Here is a 22644-nt window from a genome sequence, read left to right on the forward strand (position 1 = left end):
CAGAGGGGCCTTACAGAAGACAGTAATATGGATTAATTTACCTGGTAGGTGTTGTCAAAGCTGTCATACATGAACCTGGTGATCAAGGATGTCTTCCCCACTAAAAGAAGAAAAAAAACCACAGATTCAAGGAACAATTTCTGTGCAAGTTTTAAGCAAGTGATTTAAAAATGGTTTCAGGAAGAGTTTTACTCTGTGCCCAACAGATCCACACTGTGTAATTAAACTTCCTAGAAGCAAAAGGGCAGCTATTTGACTAATTGCAAAGTCACTAGTAGGCACATTTCTTCTGAAAAAGGTTGGTTCGTGTATCATTCCCAAGCATCAGTTTTACTCTTAAGTATTTGTGATTTGAGACGAAAATTTAAATCATTTGATAGTTGCGGTTTCTACCAAGTCGTTCAGAAATTTCAGTTGAACTAAATGAACAAATGTAATAAGTCTGACAACTCCTACAACAAATTATTATAAACAAGACAGCTCTTCTTGCTCATAATACAAGGTAGCTATGTTGCTTTAAAATACATCTCACTGTGCATCTCCTCAATGTCACACTCTCCATATTTGTCACACAAATTGCAGTCCCTGCTGTAGTATCACGGTAGCATAAGACAAGATTGAAGAGCATCATTGTTGAGAGGCTTGTTTACCATCTGCCCACAATGCCTGCAGTCCTTATCACTCCATTAACTTCACCCTTCCTCTGACAACATATTCACTATACCTTTTTGTATAAGCAGGTTCATATGCTGTTAAAAATGCCGTTATCCACCCAGCGATGGCTGCAGCTTGTGACAGGTATATTCACTTGGCTATTCAGCATTAGGAAGTCAGTCGGCACTGCAATCAGAAGGCGGCACTGCAGGATGTGCAGGCACACCTGATAGAGAGACACAGGCAAAGCCTTTTTCATGCAGGCATTTGTGATGCTGCAGCCCCTCTAACTGCAACTCAACTTGGCCAGATTAAATCACAACTACGTCAAACTATGTCAAGATCCTCATTTCATAACTGAGAGCTACATAAACTGTGTGTATCGTAACATTCCAGCCAGGTATCAGACTACTTTGTAATCTCATTTTCCTTAAAAGACAAGTAACATGAGGTTCATTTTAAAACAACCATTGTCACAACAGTTACTTTCTCCTCCTGTAAGACCAATGATACAGCTAAGCTGGGACAAAGCCTAACTCATACTCAATGGACAACTTTTACCTACTCCATGCCATCTTCACCTAGAGGAGACCAGCAAGATATGCAGGAACTGGAACATCTCAAACCTGCCTTATTCCAATATGTTTAAATACTCTTAATTGTAGGCAAATTATTTAGGAAAAACCTGAAGTTACTCAAGGATACATCACCTCCCACTGTTTTCTTCTAACCTCCTTGCAGCTGGAATTTGCCATCTCCTACTGGCAGGAGAGAAGAGCTCTATGACTTACGTTAGCCGTCAAGCATTGCAGGTACACATAAAAGGCAGTTAGATGTGCACAAGCCAAAGCTTGTGTTCTTCAAATAAGCTTCCAGAGATGTTAGTTCTCTGCAAGGGTGACAATCAAGACAGCAGGGAAATTTAAGCCATGATTTTGGCAGTGGGGTTGTTGGGGGTTTGGGGATTTTTTCAGGGCAGGGGCACTAGGGTTGTTTGTTGTTTTGGGGTTTTTTTTAAATCTTAGTATGAAACTTTCAACAAAATCTCCAGTGCCATACTTAAGCAACATTTTAATCCATCTGCAAATTTCAGTTAACTCTGTATAAGTGCTAAACTAACAGGAATCCAGCCTTTGACAAAAAGATTTTCCCAAGTCAAAATTTGAATTCCTGTGTGAATTTTTAACATATTCTGCTTCATAGGCAAAATCAGGTTTCCCACAAAATTAAAAAGTTGCCTTTGCAAAGGTAGAGCAAACATGCCCTTTGGTGAGTAGGTTTTCAGAAGCAACACATCTCAGATGGGCAGGATTCCTGAATCCCTTATTCAAATTTGTCCCAGGACACCAGAGATGTGTTGAACAGCAGCACAAACTGGTGCAGGGCAAACAGCCATGGGCTGCGAGAGGAGCAGGGTTTCACTCCAGACCCAGCAACAGCGACAATCCTTGAGACAGCAGTGAGCAAATCCAATACCTTCTCACTGCAGCACACACTATAAATCCCAGTAACGGGTCTGCAGCACCATGAACAAGCTGGCTTTTTCTCACGTGGCCACTGATGTAAACAGTTAAATTTAATTCTTCAGAGGTGCAAGGGGATGTAATCAAAGCCATGAAATAATTTGCTTTGGTAAGTCACAACCCCTGAAGAGCACTGAAGTCTTCTGGCAAGTCATTTCCCTTCCCACTATACGCTGAGATGTCTTGGAGGGAGTCTGCGTAGAAACCACAAAATCAGAAAAGATTTTCTATTTCATAGTCCTGGAGCTTCCCAACCCTACCTTCACTCATTTCACAAAAAGAGGGGACAAATAAGGTGCCGCTTGGCTTACTTATATTTAAATATCTGCTTCAACCAACATTTGGATAGAGTGTCTTAATGCACTTCAGTTCCAATATATTTCTTCTCCAAACAGACCGAGGTTTTCTTTACATAGTATGTCAACAGACACCAGATCAAGTAAGTATTAATACCAACTGCTTACAATTTTAATTCCACCATAACTACTGAAGCATCACCATTTCTCCTTTAAAAAAAAGACTTGCTTTAAAAATCCTGGCAGAAGTAAAAGCCCACAATTCCCACTGTATCTATAATTAAAAGTCAGTGAATCTTCTCTTCAGAAATTCACAAGTTTAGATTATATAAACAGACACCTTGTCCAGAGGGTTAAAAGCTTTAAATATTCCCTCTTTAAAAGAGCCACTCCTAATACCTAACACCATCTCACCTCTCCCCAGCCTCCCCACACACACCACTCTGCCTGCCAATGGCAGAAACTATTCCCCAGCCCTACAAAAAATAGCTAGATGAATCACCTTAGGATTCATATACCATCTGTTGCACACTAAAGTGATGCGGATGCATATGCTGATTCTCCTGTGGAAGCCATGCTGCTATAAGCTCTGTTTCAGAGAGCTTCAACAGAGAATGAAAACACACAGAAATTAATCTATTGTCAATTATGTTGATCAAATTTCTCCCATACGGAGGCACAGCACAGGCCCCTGGGCTAGTCATAGCTAAAGCACTGTCACAAATGATTTTGTGAGTACACCGAGTACTTAAACATGCTAACTTTATTTATGACGGACCTAACACAACAGTTGCAAACTAAATTCCCAGTGAGGATAATCCCTTACATAGGGAAACCTCATCATGCAGCTAGCACACCACAACCCACAGAAAGAAAGAGCTGATCTCTTCCCCCTCCCCTGGCAGAGCAACAAGGAAGGGCCATTGAGCCATATTTCACCATTTCCTTTTGGAGCTGAGCCCCTGGGCTCTTGGATGACTTTTCTTTTTACATCAGTTTTTATTCAGAATGGTCATAACGGAGTTTTAAGCCCCTGTGCATGGCTTTAAAAAATAAATAAAAATAATAGTAAAGAACATTGCCAAAAAAGAACCAATTTATTGACTGAGTATCTGCAGGAGAGTTTGAATCCCATTCTGTTACATATTTTCACTTGCTTTCTTTTGTCTTGCTGGCTGTATGTTTATTGAATTCACAGAAAGCATTAATTTGGGAGTGATTGCAAGCAAGTGAGAGGACAGAATCAGAATTCAAAATAATCTTGAAAAAAGCAGAAGTGAACTCAAGAGGAAAATGAAGCTCAGCAGGGAGAAGTAGCACAAGGTAATACACACAGACAAGAACAACTGGCTGCTTAAAACACAGATTGCAAACAACTGGGTAAGCAATCTGGGGGTTATAACCAAAGGAAGCAGATAAGACAGTCAAGGCTTCAGCCTCGCTTCATTAAGCAGGTTTTTTTAATCTAGTGGGTTAATTTAATCTCTTGGAAAAATTTCAACACAAAAATATGTCCAGGGCAGCATTAATCAGTAATGCAGTAGCATACAACATCCTTTAGGCCAAAACATTTCTGGTATGCTGCTGGGACAAAAGAAAAACATGTTAACATTATCCTTGGAGGAATAAAGGTGGGGGAGGAAATGCTGCAAATGGGGTTTTACTGCAGTGCACAGCTTTGGCTGAAGCAGCAAAGGGAGTTCTGCCGGACACACAGACAGCTGCGTTACAGGAAACAAGGAAAAACCTCAAACAATTCAGGAGCTGAGAAGGAGCCTTTTGGCAAGAAAAAAGGCAGCTTGCATAGTTCACACAGAACAACCAAAAGGTGATGCACAGCAGAGAGGTGATAAGGAAATGTGGTCTCTAGCCTCTCTTCTCTTTGTAGATCAAGATCTAACAGTTAAAAGCCGAGTCCAAACAAAGTCCTACCAGAAAAGGCATGCAACTTTAAAAGTTAGGGTAATTAAACTCTAAAACGACCTATTCAGCTGGGCAGTGGATTCTCCTCCCTTCCTTGGCATGCAAAGTTGTCAGATGTCATGCCATCGTAGGAATTTATAAGCAAGGCATCCGAGAATTTTTTGAACCAGAGGGAAGCTAAGAAAATAAGTGATTAACCAAAGAAACCATTTGTTCCAACACTGCACCTGAACGTTTATTTTGGAAACTCTTCTGTCATTAAGTGGCTGAACAACAGTAGCAGCATGGGTTTCATTAGACAAGTTTTCTGCTCCTTCAAGCTTTCGATGTAACGACAACAAAGTCCACATTAACCAGCTCCTAATCACACAGCCGTGGCTCAGACACCATTACTTAAGTGCACAGATTATCAATGTATGCTTCTGGATGGAAAGGCAACCAGCTCTAACAGGAATTTTTAAGCTTGTATCTGACTTGCTCAGATGGTTTTCTTCAGCTATAGCAGCTCTGGAAGAATTTGGACCTGGAGATCACTGGTGGCTCCCATACTGAACTAGCTCCTCACTCTCCTAACCATCAAACCTGAACAGCTTACCTTAATACACACTGCAGAGCCTGCCTGGTGGTTTTTTCTGGAAGGGTGGGGGAAGAGCAGAGAGAAGTATTTGCTGTACGAGGCAGTAAGTGGAAGCATTCATCCACATTAATTCCGATAAACTGCAATGTTTTAATACATTATGGGACAGGAAAAAGTAGGCTGTTCTGATGTATAAAAATAGGAAACTCCTAAAAGGAGTGGTGTGATCACTCCTTTTCAGTTCAGCACAGAAAAAAGTAGATGCCCAAGTACTAATATCCTCCTAAATCAGCAACTGAACCAGTGGCAGCAAACAGCAAAGCATCCAAGACACATAATTGAGTTAAAAGACAGGAACTTGTGAAGTTCCTATCAGCGAAATTGCCATTAACTATGAGGGCCCAAATTCAAAGCCTTCAACAGCTAATTGAGTCAACCTGATCAATACTCTTTGTCTGGAAGCCTTGAGCCACTGCCTAGCACTTATTTCAGAAAGAGCATTCATCTGCAAGATGAAATCAATACGCTAATCTCATGGTTCCAGCAACTTTGATCTGACAGCAGCGACTGGAGAGATTTCAAGGTCATTCATCTGATTCTTGAAGACTGCCTTGTCCTGCTTCTGGGGCCTTGCGCACTGGAGATTTGTATGTCCAACGCCAACCACCACTAATGACATTGATTAATGGTGGGTACCAACAACTCCTCCACACCAGCACGTGCAAAATACGTGCTACCAGCTACCGCTGGCAGCACTGCAAGCAGCACTCCATGCTCTGTGCTGTAACGAGTCAGTGGGGAGACTCCCACAAGAGCCAGGGCTGGAAGAGACCCATTAGATAATACAAATCATCTCCCTGCCAGCACGGGATTAGAAGGTCATTTGTTGCCAGGCAGAGTCTGCAAAGGGCTCAGGCAACAGTCAAGAGTGACCTACAAAGGAGAAGTAATTGGGATTGTACCGCTTCTAGTGTATGATGTACGAGGACCAGGCCTTACATCCCTATTTCATTTTCTTAGGCATGCGCTTGCCTCTTTTATACTACAGATTTACATCTTGTCCAAGGATTCTTCCAGAAAAGTCACACTTAAATCTCCCAGTTCATACTAGTTGTTGTTTAGCACTTTCAAAGCATCAGCCATAAAAAAAAAAAAAAAAAAAAAAAAAAAAAAATCCAAGAAACATCTGCAAAGCAAAATAGTCTTAAAAATAATCAATCTATCCAGCCTTTTCATTGTAAAGCTAAAAAACTCCACTTGACCTCTCCCAGATCTGAGAGACAGACTTGGTTAACAGAGATTCAACTTGCTAAAAGCATAAGTTAAAGAGAGGAAGATGAAGAAAGGCTTCTCATCACACATACACATAAATCACAGTGTAATCCCAAAATTTCACTTGTACTTTGCAAGACTCCTTTAAGATTTGGTTGAAGGATAAATCCCAGTGACACTACAACTTTCTTTCACAGATAAGCTCACCTCAAAATCTTCACTGGAAGTATTTCCTTTACTAGACACACCACAGCTTATCTAGCAGTAACTGAGTGCTGACAAGGAACAGCATTTCTTACTGAGATGTCAAACTCTGTTCTGCCCTCAACTCTCAAAGCAGATGACCCAATATCACCCAAGGAGTCCTGTTGAAAGTTACAGCTCCAAGACCTTTCGACTACCAGCCTCACATCAAGTTTCATGCTCAGATTTGCTGGTACTTCAGACCCATGCTTAGAAGAGTTGCTGAAACTCAAAGATTTAATGCTCAGGATCAGAGAACTTGCTAGTCCAGATCCAGAAAAAAAACAATCCAAGGCAACAAGAGGAAAATCATTGCTAAGAACAATATACTGAATTATGAATGCATGAAAACCATTTTTAGATTTTTTATTTTAAAAGAAGCCCCAAAAGGAGGATGCTTATATTTGACTTAAAATTATCTGTATGAGCCAGTAATCAAGAAGAATATTTTTAGCTATGTCAGTCTGAGCTCTTAAAACAGAAATGCTGTATTAAAGTGATTAAAGCAGCTTCTTTAAAAAAAAAAATCCTCCTCTGCTCTTCACTGTCAAGCTATGGAAATTTCACCTGGTTCCCCCAAAGCAAGAAACAAAGCTTATTCATTATCCCAAAGACACTGACAGAGCTAGCAGACTGCATTCACCTAACAAATTCTCAGTAAGATTAAGTTTATCCAGTCACAGCTGAGGAACTCTGAGGATAGCATAAAGTCCACAGAGAGCAGAGGTAAAAGGCAGAGTTGATGTGGTCTCGCCTCCTTGCTCTAATTAAAGATGTTTTTACCCCAAAGTTCGTGGTTTTTTTCCCCATTGATTCCACTTCTGCTCTATTGTCAAACGTCTTTTATTCTGCCATTTCTTTCCTGATGCAAGACGCCAGATGAGATCAGACCAAAGGACCACCTGAGCCAATTCTTTGCATCCCTAAGTCCCCACAAATTAAAAAAAAATCAGGGGGGCAGGGGGGAGGATCAGAAGAAAACCTGCAAAGAATAAACTTTCTTGAAATACATCTATGGCCCCACCCTCTGTAAGTACCATTGTTTACAACTAAAATCATGGAGTCAGGTAAAATAGTTATTTTTAATTAAAAAAAAAGTATGGCTACAATTGTTTTGGGTTTTTGTTGGGTTTTTGTTTTGGTTTTTTGTTTGGGGGGATGGGTTTTTGGGTTTTTTAGAGCAAAGGGCAATATTAAATGCACATTTAACAGACATTTTCAAAGCATGTTTTGGCTACACAGGATAAAGCTGGCTGAAGGATGCCCTCCCAGCCTGGTTGCTGAAATGGAACGGCTGCCCCCATTGATTCCAGGAAATAAGAACATTTTGTACCGTTAACACTACAAAAATTGTGCAAGTGGCTTTCGTACTACTTCAGTGGTTCTTGCATTGTACCAAAGCAGCAATGGCTTCTTTATGTACAAACAAAATGGTTCAAATAGCCTCTTTTAAGATAATATATTCCCAGCCTAGTTAAAGATCTAGGTTATAAATTATACTCTTGTCCCTTTAAACAGATTTGCTTCTTTAAGAAGGAATGTAAGATTCTGTTTAGGAAGTTAATGTAGAATGTCCAGAGAGTTACAGGGAAACAAAGACCCAGAAAAACAGGGAACAGTTTTATTTTAAATAATTTTAGTAATTAAGAGATGTTCCATCATTTTCTACTTTAAGTATATTTTATCTCAGTCATCCCAGAGAACAGAGGCAACTCACCTTGATTTTAATTGATTGTATTTTTCATATTCATTTGGAATAGAACAAACAATGGACTATGCCTTGCAGCCTAGATCAAACACACGAAGATCAGTCAAAGGATATTAAAGTACCTACGGCGAATCCATCAACTTCAGACTAAGTGAAGCACAAGGAGCCTTGAGCAAGGAGCACACTGAATAGAAAGTCCATTTAATACACTTCGGCAGTTTTGTCACTTCTATTTTAGTTGCAACTTCTCTGACAAAGGAAATTTGCAGCTACATTGCTCTACACAGGAACTACGGGCCAGTGAAGATCTGCATCAATATTTATATGTTTCTTTGGCAGTTCATTAGACATTTTGGTCCATCATAGGAATACTTCTAAAATGCAAAAAAATAAGTCAAGAACTTAAAAGCAGGTTCCACAGGCTGCAGATGACTAAAGTCCACAAAGCTCCACACTCAAGAGTCCCCTGGGCACAGCAAATGGTAGGCAGCAGCACAGGAAACCAACAGTTGATTTGTGAACAATGGATCATCACACAGTGAAAAACAGCAGCAAAGATGCTGCTGGCAGCAGCCAGCAGTTTGTACATGATTGTAGGGGGAAAGAAGGACAGACAACAGAGCAACCAATTCAGAAAGGGGTTTTTGGCAGTGTATTTGTGTAGGTTTTATGGCATCCTACCTCGAAAAGTAATTCTAGAAAGGCAGACACAATCAATAACAATGTCAAACAACTGTAGCTGACCTTTTTAGGCCAATGAATCCCTGCCAGTCCTGAATTTCTTTTCAGGTCACCACCCACAACAAAGCTTTTTTTCATTCCTTTAATTAAAAGCACTATTGAAAACTGTTTGATACAGTCCTGGATCAATTACTTCAGCCTCAGGGATTGCTGGTAGTCTATAGCTCTCAATTTGAGAATCACTGTCTTGTACCCACAAAGCAGAGTAGGTAAGTTAGCTTACTGCTCCTGGGGTACACATCATACACCTTGCATGTTGCCAGCACAGTTTTAGCAGTCCACACATCTGTAAAATACACTGTGATGTTTGTATCATGCTATTCAATAATTCCATGGATGTGCACTACACTTAGCAAAATCAGCAGTTACAAGTCTGCAAAAGGCATGAAACCACCACCGTAATGTCTACAAGGTAGTAGGTATATGGTAATAGGTTCCTTTTGATTCAAATTCAAAGGAAGCAGAAGCCTAAGGAGTAACTGTCCCCTTAGAGTGTTATTTCATACAAAATAGTATCTCCATTCAGTAGTCTCTTACAACCAGAGGTGAGTAAAGAAGAAAGCTCAAGCTGCCATCAACCCTGCTCCGACACCTCCTCTCTTCCTTTTCCTTCCCAAATCAAAACAGAGCGACTGATCAAGACAGTAAAACACAGGCAAACACATGCTAAAATTCACTAGTGTGGCGAAGTCAGGATTTTCTCTAACTCTTCCACTTCTTCCTTCTTCATCTTTGAAAAGATGCATCACCCTTCCCAGCTGAAGGATACACCCTTACACATCTTTCACAGCTGCCTTTGTGGGCTCCAGCACTGGCAGAGACATTTCACATACTTGGTTGCAACAGCTTGGACTGACCAGGCATTATTTCTTACCAGAAATTTTAACAGAAATGAGTCCCGAGAAACTGGCAGCAGAGGAATCCCACAGTCCAGTTTAATTCCTGTAGCAGCCTGCCCAACCTCAGTGAACTACAGGGAAAGGTGTGCTTCGCATTTTTGTATTTTCTATGTAGCCACCAGTTGACAAAACAGTAAGAAATAACTAATCACAGCCATCACCACAGTTGTTCAAAGACTATTTATATTAGGAGCAATCAGAATTAATAACTCTACAGAAATTAATCAACTGGAAAATATAAAAGACTTTTGGAAGCCCGAGGTAATCCTGAAGCAAATCAACTATTTTATTTTTCCATCCCACGCCATAGTATTGGACATTACATAGAGTCTTAAGATCTTTACAAACTTTGAAGTCCCAAATTCATAGTGTGAATTAACATCAGCACCCAATCCTCTGAATCAGGTTAAGATGTGCTGCACATCATCTAGCTCCTGTTCAGGTAAGGTGCTGGGCAGGGTGGGGTGGCAGGCAGGTTGAGCCTCTTAAAAATTAACTTTTTTACCACACATTTTAACACCTTCCCAGATGAACGATAATATCATTGCCCCAGTTAAGAAAACTAAGAGCAAGGGCTTTACACAAAATGGTGGTGAATTTAATGAGATACAGCATCTGACCAATGAACCAGTGAAATGACCAAGACAGTAACTGGCCTCAGAAACACACCCCTTCCCCTCCCCTCTATACAGAGCTCTGAGTATTCTGAAGTACTGAAAGATACTGAACAAAAGTTACTTATTTTCTCATTGTAAATTTGATTCCCTTAGTCCTTCCAAAGATTCTATCCAAACCGGACTTTTCAAGGCAAGCTAAGACAGTTTTATTACAGCTGAGCATCTGCTTTAAGGTATGTTCCCACAAAAGACAAGTTTTACTCATTATTTCCATTAAGTAAGAAACAGCATGGCCAGAATTTTGCTGCTGAGGAAGTTGCCATTTTCATTTTACCATGTAACAAGCAAGTGCCTTGAACTTCGATCAACTCTTTGTGATGGAAGCATTTCCAAGAGAAATATTTTAAAGCCTCAATATCTCAGCAGTTCACAGCAACTTCACAAACCAGAAACTGTGACATCAGCCTTTTAGCTCACTAGACAGCCTTCAGCACTCTGGTGTTAAAAAAAGCCTGCATTTAACAAACTAGAACAGACCATAAGCTAGGTATACAAGCCTAAATGGATGGTAAGAAGCAGGCATGAATATTTATGACTGTCTGGTGCAGAACAGCAGGAAGGGAAGCAACAGAGTCGAGTGAACTAGCATGATATAACTAGGAATGACACCTACCTAGCAGATGAGCACACATAAAGCCTTTATGTGAATGGCTGATATCATCTGCAGCTTATTCTCACATGCTACAATAACAGGGACACAAAGAAAAGAAGCAAGTCCCTTTTCACAGTAGCACCATTTTTAAAAACTAAATATATGAAAAAATTGTGCATTTCACACGCATTGCTGTTCACTCAATGCTTTCCTTTCAGAGACAGCAGGCATGGTATGATTTTCCTAAAGGATTCTAAAGATTTGCAGCAAAAATATCGTCTATATGTATTTTTGCTATGGCCCCAGAAAATCTGTGAAATTTGCAGCTCCTGAAGTCTCAGCAAAACATCTTCAAACAGTAGACACCACTAAAGCTATTTGTCACTCAGGAGGCAAAGGTTCAACTTGTCTCCCTGGCCATAGCCAAAGATTAATTTTTTAATGGCTTCTAATAGAAACTGATGAATATGCATTTCAAGTGATGCTCAAAATTATGCAAGTTTCACAAGCATTTGAGACCTTGCTGGAAGACATGTCCTTGCTACTCAGAAGCAAATAGGAAATATAATTTTGTCACAAGCCAGATGTCATCAGAGCAAAGGGGTTTTAGTTCCAGTCAATCTCTCCAGGCAATAACCCACACAAACAAGAGTTTTCATGACTGCTGCCTGGCCGACTGCTCTTTCCTGTCAAGCATTTCCATAATTTACAAAAAGGGACCAATTACTCCCTTATCTACAACAACCAGTAATCAAATGATTAACACTTCAGTAACTGCCTTATAAAAAAGATGACTATGAAAATACATGTTAGTCTGAAAATCTCATTAACATTAATTTTCATTCAGTGTTTTCCTTGAGTACCTCAGAAGAGCATGTACACAGTGCTATTTTCCTAACAGAAGCAATGAGGCCCTGCTTGTGCCACAATACTTCACTGAAGACAGAAGGAAATTGAGGTTGAAGCACTTCTCTGACCTAGAAAGTATCTTTTCCCAGGGTCTTGCTAAAAGCCATGCCCAGCAAGGACTGTAAAATTTGAACACTGGTGTTCAACAAAAGCAGAAGCTTAAGTAAAATCAGTTCTTCCAACCCCGCTTCTTATATTCCTCCTAAGGAAGCCAACAGCTCTGGTTCAACAAGCTCATACTTCAACAGGAAAGGATCCCATCTCAACAGCAAAACACAATCTTTGACAACCAGGTTGTTCCTGACACTATATATTTCATTTATTGGCCTACTAAATAGGAACAAGATTCTTACTCACTAGTTAAAGCCCTGCAGACAGCAGATGATTTATGCTGACACAGGGCCACTTAGGTGCTTTATTCAGAGGGATTAGGACTGAAGTAAAGACTGGTGGAACCAAGGACTGAAAAGCTGCCCTGGCTATAGCAACTGTCTCCCAGTGGGATTCTGCAATAGATTTTGGCACAAGTGTTAAATTTTCAAGAGTACCATGCTCCATGAGAAAACTGTCCTTTGAGTTCAGTCTGCCACAAGACAACTGTGAATATGTTCAAAGGAATTGGAGAGGGTCTGCATCTGCATTAATAGAAGAATTAGTTTGTGTCAGGTTTCTAGTCCAGATTTATTTTACCCTCTAATATTACTATAGGAGATACACAGAAAACATCTGTCCTGAAGAGAGAGAGAAAAGCTCTCCAAAACCTAGCAGGGACGTCTTGCGCTACATGTTAGTTAGTACCAACTTTGTTGGTTTTCTCTCTAAAATCTCAGGTTTTCATTCTAAAAATCTTCCCTTCCCCAAGGGACCCTGCTCCTAATGCTGAGAAAAAAAAGCTCAAAGAGGGACTGTTTGAACAATATCATTTCTGCCACTCAAAAAGATGCGAGTGGACATACCGACAAGTGGAAAAGCCCCTTGTTCCTTTGGGAGAGGTCTTATGGTCACATCTCACTAGAAGATTCCTCCTTCCACCTTGACAGCTGAGCTGGCTCACTGTTATATTTTAACAGTTTAGCATCTCTGGGCTGCTCAAATTTTCACACCACCCTTTTAAAGAAGCATATGTTCAATTATTTTGCGTCCTGAACTAGGCTCTGCTGATCAAGATCAGTTACTAATACCTCTGGAAGCCTTTCGGGGAAGTGTGGGCCAGGAAAGGTATGGAAAAATACTGTCCTTCCAACTGGCTTTTGAACCTCTCTCTTGACTTCAGGCTGCAGTGGTGGGACACAGACCCCAGGAAACACTTGTTCACAAACCATCTCTGCAACAGGGAAGGAACAGACAATTCTCAGCCAACAGGAAACACTCGAGAGAACATTCTCAGGGTCACAAGGCAAAGCCCAAAACATTAAAAGCACAATCATACTGCAGAAAAAACTAATGGCCTCCCTATACAGGTCTGAGAAGAACCCGCCAAGCTCTCCTGAACACAAAATGCTGGTCCTTCTGGCACCAGGGTCCTTTTGCGCAAGACCTGCCAGAACATCCTCATCATCTTCACTAATTGCTTTCAAGCAGCACACCCCAAATCTTGCCTCAGCTAGCCTCAGCGTCCATGACGCTGCAGCTCCTGAAAAACTGCATGTGCTACCCAATATAATCACATGATGCACTCTGAAGTAATGTTAAGCCTATGTTAAACCTCACATACACATTCCCAAGGGACAGAAAATGGACAAGAAATTGCCTCTAACAAGCAGAGTAACAATTCTCCCAAAGGATCCTACCTTTTATGCAACCATTCCACCAGGATTCAAATGCCACACTATGAAAAAAAAAATCAGTTCTACAGCTGACAGTTAGATATTGAAGGACTGGATAATAGTCTGCTGTGCCACTGATCTAACTATTCAGCGACATACGGATGTATTTTATGCTGTCTCTAGGCATTTTAAGACTAGCAAGAGAAGCAAAGAATTGTCATTTTTATTTAAAGCTTGGCAGTAGCTAAAGGGAAAAGGAAGAGGCAGAAGAAGGTATTTTCTATTACCAATTTTTTTTAAGTCAACATTAGCCTGTTTGCTTTCTTTAGACATGTTAGAATCCTATTTTATTTAGTACACTTCTTTCTTGAGGGAGATGCAAGTTAGTTTTACCTGGAGTTTGGTATCTCTATTTATCAGTAATAAACTAAGCCACGTATTGAGACTGTGGCACAGCCTAGACACATAAAGCTAGACAAGGCTCCCATTTGTATTTTGGTATACGAAGGGTTCACACAAATCAAAAATTTGTGGACACTAATCACAACTTTAATTACTTAAACTCAGTACTCTTTTCCACTAAGTAAATCCTAAAAAGCACTAACACAGTTGATAAAAGTAGAACAATATGACTATTAATGCAGGGGCAAGATTTCTCTTGGGATACACACCAAGTCTTGTGACAGTGACAAAAAATTCATGGTGATAAATAGCTTCATTAACTCTTGTGGGTTTTGTCAGTAATTAGCTTTACTTTTCCTCCCAAAAGGGGAAATATAAGAAAGAGCACAATACCAAAAAATCTCATTCTATTTGCTCAGTCATGGCCATGAAGAAATGAAACACCGAACATGGGTCAGTCCTCTAGTTCCATCTCATAACCACTCAGTGTACAGACTTTGCAGCTGTGATTGTCTCTCAACAACTAAGTTGCACACTGCAACGTTTTCATATAAAAGCTGGTTTTTTCCCACCACATGCACTAACCTGTAGAAAAGAACAAGTAAGCCCCTCACTACTGAACAGGAAGGAACAGGTCTATTAAAATTATAGAAAGCAAAATACAGTAGTTTGATTACTCTGTCAAGATAGTAAAATAAAATAAAAAAGCATAGAAATGTTACCTCTTAGCACAGCTATAAAAATTCATTTTAAAGTATAGGCCATGTGTTCTGAAGATGAAGCCACTTGTCTGGTTTTCTGCAGAGGATTTCCAAGTCAACCACGTAACATAACCAGTGCTATTTTCACAGTTTAAAAGATTTCTAAAAACAACACAGAACCAAAATTAGTGTCACAAGAGGAGGACCTTCAGGCAATTTCAGTTTTCCTCATCTTGCATAACATCGAGCATCTGGGAAGTTACACAATGCCACTTTATGAGTACTTCCAGTTTTCTGTTAGTGACAACATCTGTCATCTTTCACGTTTAGAACTTTGACTCTTCCATCATTTTGTACAGAAGGGCCAAATAATCTCCTTAAACATGGCTGAAAGCAACTGAGTTTTGAAGAAGCAGAATCCTGCCCATTTCTGAATGATGGGCACCCTGTAAGCTGGTATAGAAGCCAGAAATTGTCTTCTACTATCTATAGCAGACCAAGCTAGGAGCTTTTCCCTGGCGGAAGGGACTCATGATCTTGTAAAGACCTGTAGCAAAAATCTTAAGAAGGTATGAATGAAGTATGCAGGTAAAGGCAGGCAACAAGAAGCAACAGCAGAAGGATTAATGGAATTACACATGCAATTTGCTACACAGTGTGGTAAATGTGGTTTCATTCAAATGACCAGACAGCAAGAATAGGAAGAATAAACCTAAGATAAGGTAACAAGAAGATCAAGAACTGGAGCCTTAAGTCCCCAGATAAGGAAAACAAAAGAACAAGGAGACTCAGGAATTTTGCCCAAGCCCTAAGACGGATGAGACAAAAAACCTAGAGGAAAGGTCCCAAATAGTTTCAGCTCCTAAGTGGTACAGGAGTACAGCCCACAAACAGCAGCTAAGCGTCAGAAAATCAAGAAGAATTCAAGAGACAGGATGAGGACTCAACTGTGTCCTGTCTCGTGTCACGTTAAGCAACTCCAGCCACAACATTTAGGCACACATCTTGATCCTTTTGAGGACACGGATGAGAACGCATACAAGTAAAATCTACGCTACAGCGACTGTGAGTGAAATCTGTTCAACTGGAAAAAAACAACTCCTTTCACTTCCATAAGGGCCTGCACTGAGTTTTGTTACACTTTTTTTTTTTTTTTAATGCTGTGGCTCTCAAGAATGGATTCTAGAAACTGGTTTCTATTCCTGGCTTTCTTAAGCCCTGTTTCACTACATTAGAAGCAGCAACAAGATACAGGGCTGCCTTTCATACATAGGCACCACAATTTTTGTTCAAAAAAGCCCCCATATTTCAAGACCATGTATAGGAGCCTGAAGTATAAGACTACTAACCCCTTACATATTTCTAAAAGGAAAATCTTCACCTTTTGATGACACTAACTTTAAGTATTTTGGAAAAAAAAAATCCCAAACAGTAATGATACTTGCCCATGGCAGACAGAAGGGGCAGTTGTCATGCAGATGAGTTCAAAACCAACCAGAGAACAGGAAGGATGAATGATATGCTCCCATTTGCTATGTGAGATATCCAGGAAAAGGGGGGCAGGGGGGAGGCATTAAGCTTGGGTAATTAACTAAAGGTACTCGCAGGTCACCTTTGCATTTCAAAGACTGCTGCACAGGCTCTTAGTATTTGCGAGGAATGAAAAAACAAAACACAAAAAAACCAACATTTACAGTCTCAGGATATTTTTCACCACAGCCTGTAGATTTAGCTTTCCTTCTTGTCTTACACAGTTAAAGCTTTTTAAAACAAGTATCTAATTAGGCTTAAAATACGCTCCAAAGGACTTTTATTATTTTAACTGCTCACAAAATGCCTCAGAAGTAATGCTCTTCAAGCCTCAGTATAAATATTGGTAACACAAAGCAGCACATCTATAAAACTGTAAGAGCACTCAGAAATATTGTAAAACATGTCCCAAGGATCTTCTGATCAAGTCTGGATAACCATGAAGCTAAGGAAGAAGACTCAGTAGTAAGGAAGTCCATGTGATCACAGTCTCTATTCAAAACTTCATAGCAACAAGGCACAGCAAGTGGAGGAAGGAGGTCTCGGCTGCTGGTCAACGTAAGGAAGAGAATTTCAGGTGAACCTAATCAGCAACTCAGCTGGCAAGAAGCAGGTAAGTACAGATTGGAAAGCAGAAGACATCCCATGCAGGACATGTAGAAGGAGCTTCCCAATAACATCTCAGAAATTATTTTTTTAAAAAGCTGATGAACAGGAGCAGTAGTTCTTGCAAAGTCATGTCTTCTGGACTCCTCACTCTGCTTTTAAACGCTGATTTCACCCAACACATGGACAAGTATTCCACTATCAGACTGTACAACCATCTCCAATATTAACCTAAGTTATATTTGTATGTACACTTCTATGGAAAAAAACATTGAAGACCAGATTTGGGAGGCAGGGGAGCTGGAGGATGACAGGGGAAGGGAAGGAGGAGGAACAGTACTAGATCTTGGTTAGTAAAGTCCTCTTCATTCCCATTGCAGTTTACTTGGGAATGGCTGCCTTTCCTCGAGCTACAGTATGAAGATTTACAAGATTCAGCTTAAAAATCAGAGAATGAATAAATCTTGTGTAATCTCATTATTAAAAGACAGAATGGTATTGAGGTAAACAGGTAGAATAGGGTTCTAGGTAGTCCCACTGAAGAAAGATTAAATTAATTTCATAGTCTCAGCAGGTCAGGGACTAAAAGTGAATTCAGGCTCTAAAATGATACCTGTAGGCCTAGGCAAAATACAGCAGGCTGCTCATACTATAGAACTATCTCCTTTAGGCTCTGAGTCAAATGTCCTCAAAGTGGTAAGGGTTGAGCTGCAGCTGGGTAGTAAACAGGAGTTCAGAGAGTCAGAACAGATGACATTTAGTATTTGCTTTTTGCTAAAATGCCCTGTTTAGTTATTACTCCAATAGTCTCCACACCACTCTGGCTAAACATTTCCTTAATAACGCAATTTTTGGACAAAGAATCAATTTTGGATTGTGGTGTTCAGGTTGGAATTTCAGAACAACTCTATTTAACTTTGTTCCTGTTTACTCAATGATAAAACACACAGCTTTGCTGTGAGGACATTCAAATTAAATGCTTTTAGAGACAACTCATCCTTGTAGCATCTTCAGTCCAGGCAGAAATGCAGTTACATTAATACTTCGTAAGGTGCTCGCAGTACAAGAGAGTACAAAAGAATAAAGTGGTGGTTCTTCATATAATAGCTTACAGACAATTTCTACTGTATTTCTACTTTTATGCATTAATGTTACACAAATTTCAGGTAGAATTTTGGTTCTAATTTATGTGTATGTTTACAAGGTAAACACACTAGCATTGCAAATGCTAAGACAACTTCATCTTCGCCAAAAAGCTTTAGCCCTTGGGTCAGGTTGTCTCAAAAAGAGCTCTTGTAAAGTTATGTTGCTAAACATTTTGATGAAGCAATAAATTTATTAGAGACATTTAATACATACTGAATGTCAAGTCACTTCTAGCCTCATCAATGGTTTCTAAGCTAGATTCATAGAATAAAGCCAAAAGAAGGAAAGTTTGATCCATTAAATATTTACTTTGCCTTTAACTGTAACTGCATGTTTGTTTATTAACTGGGTGGTGGCTTTGTTGGGGTTGTTTTTATCATTTCAACTGCTTTAATGGAAAAAGCATAGGGGATCCCTGCCATTTTTTAGGGCCCATAGTTTCATTTTTAGGGCCTCAACCCTCTTTTTTTAGGGCAAAAAGCTGCTTTTTAGGCTTCAAAGCGACATTTATAGTGTCCAAAGCCTCATCTTCATTTTCCAATGTATTATTTCTTGTGTCATGGCCAAGCCCTCATTTTGGGCTCCAAATGGAAAGGCAGCAGTGTCTTGTTCCTTCTTGGTTTCCTTCCCCCACTTGCTTCTTACACAAAACTTTGAACCTATCAAGTTTAAAAGACCAATATTTAAGTTTTATTATTGTCATGCAAGGGTAGCTTAATATTCACTTTATATATGATGGCAGTTAAAGCCTGTGGGGATTAATTCACTTTTTGAAGCATATTACATACAGGCTAGATCATTCAGACATGCCATTAAAAACAAGTGCAGCACTGAGCAAAAATCCACAAGGACACCTTAAGTAATTAATCATTCATAAAATCCAATTTTTACATCCCAGTATTTTATTTTTAAATACCTAATTATATGCTTGTAAAACACTTGGAAGATATAAAATGCTACATACACAGATCAAAAGTAATTAAGCTGCTTTGGACAGACATTGCATTGAAGTGTAGATCTACTCTTTAAGGCGTGCAACTGTTGCTCATGCCTGAGCTCCTCTTGCAAAAGGGGAAGGAGCTAAGAGCTCCTCCATCACCTAGATCCCAAGATTCAAACAAAACAGTTTTATAAAAACAACATTTCCAAATTCAGAAAACTGCTCTGCGTATCTTAGATTGGCATAAAGTCAGAATCAACACAATTGTTTCCTTCTCTTGCAATTACAATTACTTTTGGAATGAGCATGTTAAGTGTAAAAATACTCAAGACTTCATTTCACTTCTCCAAAATTAGTGACCTTTAGCTGAACAATCCATGCTCCTATGAAGCATTTGCTCATATTTACTGAAAAAAAAAAAGTTAGAAAGTGGCAAGAAGAGATATCCCTTCAACTAGATTTCCAGATTTTACTGCCACTTTTAAGTTCCCAGTTTAAATGAGAAACTAATTGCCACAGAAACATTTTGAAAACAAGAGGGAGACCTTCAAAAGATAATAATGAATTTCTAGTTTAAACACCTTTAACACAGTATTTATTTCCAGAACAAACCATATTCATGAGCAGGTTACACAGGAATCTGCAGATAAATCCTCAACCACAACAATGTTTTCCAAAAATAACTTTTGTTAAAATAGGATAAACTAAAAACGATAGGCTAACACATTATCTAATACAAGAATACTCTTCTGCATTCTTCAGAATTATAGTGCACTGGTGTCATTTCCCTGCAGAATTATTGGTTTCATTATCTCAGTGGTAAGGCACCACAAAGAGTAATGTCTGTTTCTCTGCCACCGTCAAAAACAAATCTTGGTATCTGAGGAACATAATGCAGTAACAAGAGAGATTCCTCTTCCCTATGAAAGAGTACTTAAATACTTTCAGAAATCCTGAATTTTAATTTTGCATCATTCACCTTCTCCAGAGATTTGAGTATTATCAATGACAATCGTAACACATACACTAGAAATTACATCAGTGAAGAGACTTGTTGCCATGTCTTATAATTTGCTACCTGAAACCACCAAGTTCAGCTGCTAGTTAGTCTCCTTCTAGGATAACCTCAGGTTATCTTCCTTTTCTTCTTTGGTATAGAGTCCCAGGATTGTGATGAGTTATGTTTCACTCTAACCTTCAGAGCATTCAAATTCCAGTGGTCTCGCATCTTTTAATTTAAGGCGTAAGATTCAGAAAGATGAACAGCAACTTAACAGTAAACAGTCTAAGAACAGAACCAAATCATTTTACATTGTTTAGTTACAAATTAAAATTGGTTACAAACCTGAACTTCAGTGAAGTGCATTCGATGCTTCTTCCCTAAAACAAGTCTTAATCAAAAATCACCTGTCCAGTTCTCTCCTGTCACAAGACTGTCAAAGACTGAGGTGTAAATATATTCCTACTCCTTCAGCATATGTACACATGGGAAAAAATCTTGCCTAAACATAGATGGTCAATCCAATATTCTCTAGATGTTACTGATTTTGAAAATGTAAACTAAGAGCAACAGTATCATCAGCTATAAATATTATTTGGATTATGTTAATGTGCATAAAAAGCTGTATTCACCAGATACAAAAGGAATCATATCTGCTCCAGAGAGCAGAAAATATAGGCAGAAATCAACACAAGAAGAAAGGGGATTGAAAAGTTTGGATAGCTGTAAGGGGAAAAGTATTTTATTAAATTTTAAAAGCATACTAGTTCCCAGATTTTTTTGCAGTCATGAATGCATACCAAACTGCCCCCTAAGAAATTCCTTTAACCTACATTTATTGATAGTGAAAGTCAATGAATGCTATTTAACCGATTTAACATTTGTGGAAAGTCTTAATGAGGACATGTTCAGCTGCTTCAAGTAACTATGTGGCTCAACTAGGCGTGAAGGTTTAATTCAGTCTAATAATAAAGTTAACACAATGTTTTATCATATTTTTATCAAGAAATTGACCAAAAAAAAAATCTTACAAAAAGCCAAAACTGAACAGAGAAATTGGGATGAAGTTCAACAGCCATTACCTTAACTTTAGCTTTCAGAACTATGGAAACAAAACAGCACCTTGTCTCATTCAGAAGCAGCCCCAAATTGAGATGGTAAATCAAGTACTTCACTGAACAGGTTACATGGACAGTGTCCTGCTAGTTTAGCACATAAATAGATTCTACAGAAATGTGAAGTCATTGCTGATACACCAGAAGAAAACTGAATTCCCTCTGTGAGTTTTCTTACCACAGCATGAACGCATCAAAATCAGTTGATTTTTTGAAGACTACCATGCCCACCCCATGCCTCAACACTCTATAAACATTATTAAAATAACTTGAGTCTTTGCAAAATCTCTAATTTTCACTTTAAGAAAGCATGACACTGAACTCTACACTGGTGGCTGTACTATAATTTTCCAATGAAGTTTAGAAAAAAGAAGGAAAATTTAAAATTATTAGACACTCAAAAACCAGATGAAAATATCACAATACTATTGACAATGCTGCCTATTAAAGTCACATCTGGCTGGCACACCTGAAAGATCCTTGCAGCAAAGACATCCCAGAACACCCCAATTCCTGCCACTTGACTTGGAGCAGTCAAGTTTTAACCTTCAGCTTCTTTTCCCTTCTTGTTTGAGCTGTTATATTTCCCACTTGAAAGCTTAACTGGACAGGACACAAACTGCTGATGGCACACAAAGCTGCTGAAATAAGGAGATACCTCAGCCCTGCTTCTAGAGCAACCCATTAAGCAACCCATCTTAAAGAAGGAAAAAGTTCTTTTATTAGATACTAGCAACACAGAACAGTACAGCCCGTAGGATTGCTCCTGAACTATACAGATTTCACGAAAAAAATTGATTTGTAGGGGAAAAAAGGATAATATCTGACTTCTTTGCACTATTTTATGAACATTGATAAAAGTTCTTAAGGCATTGTAAAGAAATTTCTAGACCAAGCAGTTTATCCTTTCTTTAAAAAAGAAATTAAAATAATTTTCCTCTTGGGAACTACCCGGGTGAACTGGCTTCAGCAATAACACAGCAATTGACTCACAAGATGCAAACATTTTGACTAGTCTGTCTAGGGAGAGTCCCACAGAAAGTATTCATTTAATACTGCAAACAGGACAACACATAAAATGCCTCTATTTAAAAACATCTCAACAGTGGCTAATTAACTCACTGTAAGATGTGTTTTCAACTACAAAGCACCAAGACAGATTCTATTTCTAAGTGGCAAATATATTATGAAATGGAATGCCATGAATAAAAACCTGGAAGAGCTCAGTGTGAGCAAGGTGCTTCAAACTTCTGGATACCTCCACAATATCAAAAGGGTCTTGTCATAATGCTAAATTAACCTTGTAATAGGTATTCCGTGCTTATACAAAAATGGAAGAGAGAAATCTGGGTGATTCAGCTTCCACTCAGAACAGTTCCAGTTATCTTAGGACAAAAAGAGGAACATAGGATCATCCTATTTCA

The 22644-nt window shown here is 39.1% G+C and overlaps 1 protein-coding gene across 4 annotated transcripts in view; it reads right to left on the reverse strand.

Moving 5' to 3' along the window:
• The window catches only part of RAB6A (RAB6A, member RAS oncogene family), a 78893-nt gene that overhangs the window by 40245 nt on the left and 16004 nt on the right, over positions 1-22644 (reverse strand). For all 4 annotated transcript variants that reach the window (XM_049822990.1, XM_049822991.1, XM_049822989.1 and 1 more), the window contains exon 2: positions 42-100. In XM_049822990.1, the coding sequence (XP_049678947.1) occupies positions 42-100 (59 nt within the window). The remainder of the gene's footprint in view (positions 1-41; positions 101-22644) is intronic.

This window comes from Accipiter gentilis, chromosome 19 (assembly GCF_929443795.1).
Source record: "Accipiter gentilis chromosome 19, bAccGen1.1, whole genome shotgun sequence".
Taxonomy (NCBI): Eukaryota; Metazoa; Chordata; class Aves; order Accipitriformes; family Accipitridae; genus Astur; species Astur gentilis.